The sequence below is a fragment of the Gekko japonicus genome, unplaced genomic scaffold, assembly GCF_001447785.1.
Source record: "Gekko japonicus isolate JY-2015 unplaced genomic scaffold, Gekko_japonicus_V1.1 scaffold505, whole genome shotgun sequence".
Classification (NCBI taxonomy): domain Eukaryota; kingdom Metazoa; phylum Chordata; class Lepidosauria; order Squamata; family Gekkonidae; genus Gekko; species Gekko japonicus.
In genome coordinates this window covers 468857-471935 of record NW_015169788.1, presented here as the reverse complement: position 1 = coordinate 471935, position 3079 = coordinate 468857, and the positions used below count along the sequence as shown (strand labels likewise).

The 3079-nt window shown below is 64.1% G+C and overlaps 1 protein-coding gene across 1 annotated transcript in view; it reads right to left on the bottom strand.

Annotated features, from left to right (window-relative positions):
- The window catches only part of PLEC (plectin), a 69907-nt gene that overhangs the window by 35689 nt on the left and 31139 nt on the right, over positions 1-3079 (bottom strand). Inside the window, 1 exon segment of the mRNA XM_015416968.1 lies at positions 1911-2077. Within this exon segment, the coding sequence (XP_015272454.1) occupies positions 1911-2077 (167 nt within the window).

Below are 3079 nucleotides of genomic sequence, written 5' to 3'. Positions count from 1 at the left end.
GCTTCTGCATGCCCAGCAGAGGCTCAGAGAGCCAGCAGCGGAGCAGCCACTGCGAGTGCCGGTGGGCAAGGGAGGCGGGCGTGCCAGAGCGAGCAAGCGGGCGGGCGGGCTGCCAGGAGCCAGGTCCACACCCGCAGGGGCCCCGGGGGCACCAGAACAGGCTGCGTGTTGGCACCCGACAGGCCACAACGCATGCCAGGATGGGAGAGACACGAGCGGCCCCAGAGTGGGGAGGAGAGGGCGGGACACGGGGCTTCCTGGTGCGCGGGGGGGGGGGAACGCTCCCCACCCACGGCAAGCCCCAACAGCTCTGCACCTCACTGTGCTCTGACAGGACCTCCCTGACTGGAGGAGAGACAGGCTGGCCTCGCTGAGGACCAGGAACACAGCCAGCCTCACTGCTGAGTCGCTTGATCTTTGGGGCTGGGGGGAGCACTCGCTTTTCTGGAGACCTTCGAGGAGGGAGCTGCACACGCCCCCCCGGCCGTACCCTGTGAAGGCTGCCCACCCCCAACTTGGTTCACAACCCCCCCCCTGCTACCACAGCACAGACTGAGCAGAGACCGCACCCGGCATCAACTCCACCGAAGCCATAGCCAGGATGAGTCCCGCGGCCAATGGGAAGGGGTGGTGGTGGAGGCTGCAGGATTTCCAAGTGATGCTCAGCTCAGCTCAGCCCCCCACCGCCCGCCAGGGAACCGGCCACTGTGCAGAAGGCCAAGAGCAGGCCACAATCCAGGGGGGGGGGGGCGAGTGGACGCTACCCTCCTGCCATCAGGATCTCACCCGGCAGCACCCCGCCCCTTGGGTTGCCAGGGCTCCAGGGCACAGGAACGGGGCTCGTGGGCAAGACCAGGGTGGTGTCATGGATAGACACAGCAGAGTCGGGCCCTGGGCGAGCTGGGCTTGAACCCCCGCAACTGCCACGGAAGGTCGCTGGGTGACCTCGAGCCCACCACAAACTCTCAGCCTGGCCCACCTCAGAGGACTGTTGTTGTCAGAAAATAGAGAACTGCTTTTCTAGAAGCAGCTCTAAATCCCAACGGGGAAGAAAAACCCGGTATAAATAAAGGCAAGAAGGAGAGAAGTGAGGCCCGAGAGACAGAAGAAGAAGAAGAAGCAGACATTGAGAAGAGATTGGATTCATACCCCATGGCCCTTCACTACCCGAAGGAGTCTCAGAGCGGCTGACAAACTCCTTTCCCTTCCCCTCCCCACAACCTCCTGGGAGGTAGGTGGGGCTGAGAGAGCGCTGACAGAAACTGCACTTTTTTTCAAGAACAGCTCTGAGAGAACTTGTGGCTTGCCCAAGGTCACCCAGCCAGGTGCAAGTGGAGGAGTGGGGAATCAGACCTGGTTCTCCCAGATTAGAGTCCGCGCACTTCACCACCACACCAAACTGGCTCTCAGGAAGCCCACCTGACCAGCCCCTGTCCCCCAGTGGGATGCCTGGAGGCCTCAGGGAGAAGGGCCGGCGGCATTTTCCCAGGGGCTGTCCTCAGGACATTCCCATTGGCTGCTTGGCCGGGGGTGGGGTGGTCTCCTGCAGGCCTGACCTGCTCTTCGGCCGAAAGAAGAACCTGCATGCGAGGTAGATGGTCCTCAATCCCACTCCTGACCCAGGAGAGGCCTGCTGATCGGACCTGGGCCGGTGCCAAACCACGTGACACCTGGGACGGCACATGCCAGGCAAGGAGGAGGCCCACGAGGCTCTTGCGGCAGAGCAAGAAAGACGGTGTCTGGGGGCACCTTGAACCACACACGGATCGTGCCCTCAGCGGGGGCGCCGTTCTCACAAGCCAAAGGCCCCGTTCTCTCTTCTCCCGACGGAAGGACGTGGAAGGCCTCACTCTCCCCCCCACCAAGGACCACGCCTGCCACGCCTGCCGCCCACCGCATCTGCTGCTTACTTGTGCCGGTGGATGATGGCATTGAAGAGGCGCCCGTCGCGCCAGCTGGTGGTGAAGTTGTCACAGCGCAGGCCCTGGTAGCCTTCCACCATGCGCTGAGACCACAGCAGCAGCTTCTCCTTGGCGGTCATGTCCTCCGACTGGCCGCTCACCTGGATGTCGGAGATCTTTGGGCGAGAGCAGAAGAGGCAGGGGGCGGCGTGAGAACGGAGACTGCGGAGGGAGAAGCCCCACACGCCCGGATACGGAGCCCCAGGCCCAGGGCGGTAGCAGTGCCCAGCACCGCCCCCCCTGCCCAGCCTGACCTCCCACACCCAGGGATGCTGAGGGCATGGGAACTGGCCTGGTCCCCCCCCTCCCCGGTGCTCTGCTGCTCCAGGAGGCTCCTTGCCAAGGCTCCCTCTCTGAGCAGGCAGCACCACCCCAGGCAAGGCCTGGCAGGGAGGGGCACGCTCAGGGTCCAGAAGGACACATCCCTCACCCTCGCCCCCCACCCCCACCCCAGGGCACAAGCAGCAGCAGGAGTTGCATCAGCATCGGAGGCAGGAAAACCTCGTATCCCGGAGCAACGAACCAGTGAGTCAGCCCCAGCAAGCCACAAGATCATGTTCTGCTTTCAGTCCTGCCCGGTGGCACACCCACAGCCCCATCCCCCCCCCCACTGCCACAGTGCCAGCCACGCCCCGAACCCTCACCAGCCACCCGGCTGAGGCCTCAGCCGAGCAGGGGAACCAGCAAGGAGTTGTATGTTGTGGGGGGGGGGGCACATCTGGGGGGGGGGGAGAATGGGCACAAGGAGGGAGGGAGGGAGGGAGGGCCAGCTCCCCCACCCACAAAGCACTTGGAGGCTCTGCAGGGACTCCCCAGTCAACAGTCAAGAGCTGGCTGGACCCACAGAGATGGGGAGGCGGCTACGCTGCTTCCCCCTTCCCAAGCAGCACCGCTGAGTGGCCTGGAAGGAGAGTGGGGGGGGGAGGCTTCCACAAAAGCAATTTCCGTGAGAGAAAGCGGGTGCGTGGAGGGACACACACCAAACCCTCCCGGAGAGTGATGCCAACGACATTTTTTCCTCCGGTGAAGCCCAAGTGCAGAGCTGCCCGGCTGGCTGGCTGGCTGGGGCATTCCTAGGCCTGAATGTCCCCTCAAAGGAGGAGGTTCCTTCCCCCCCC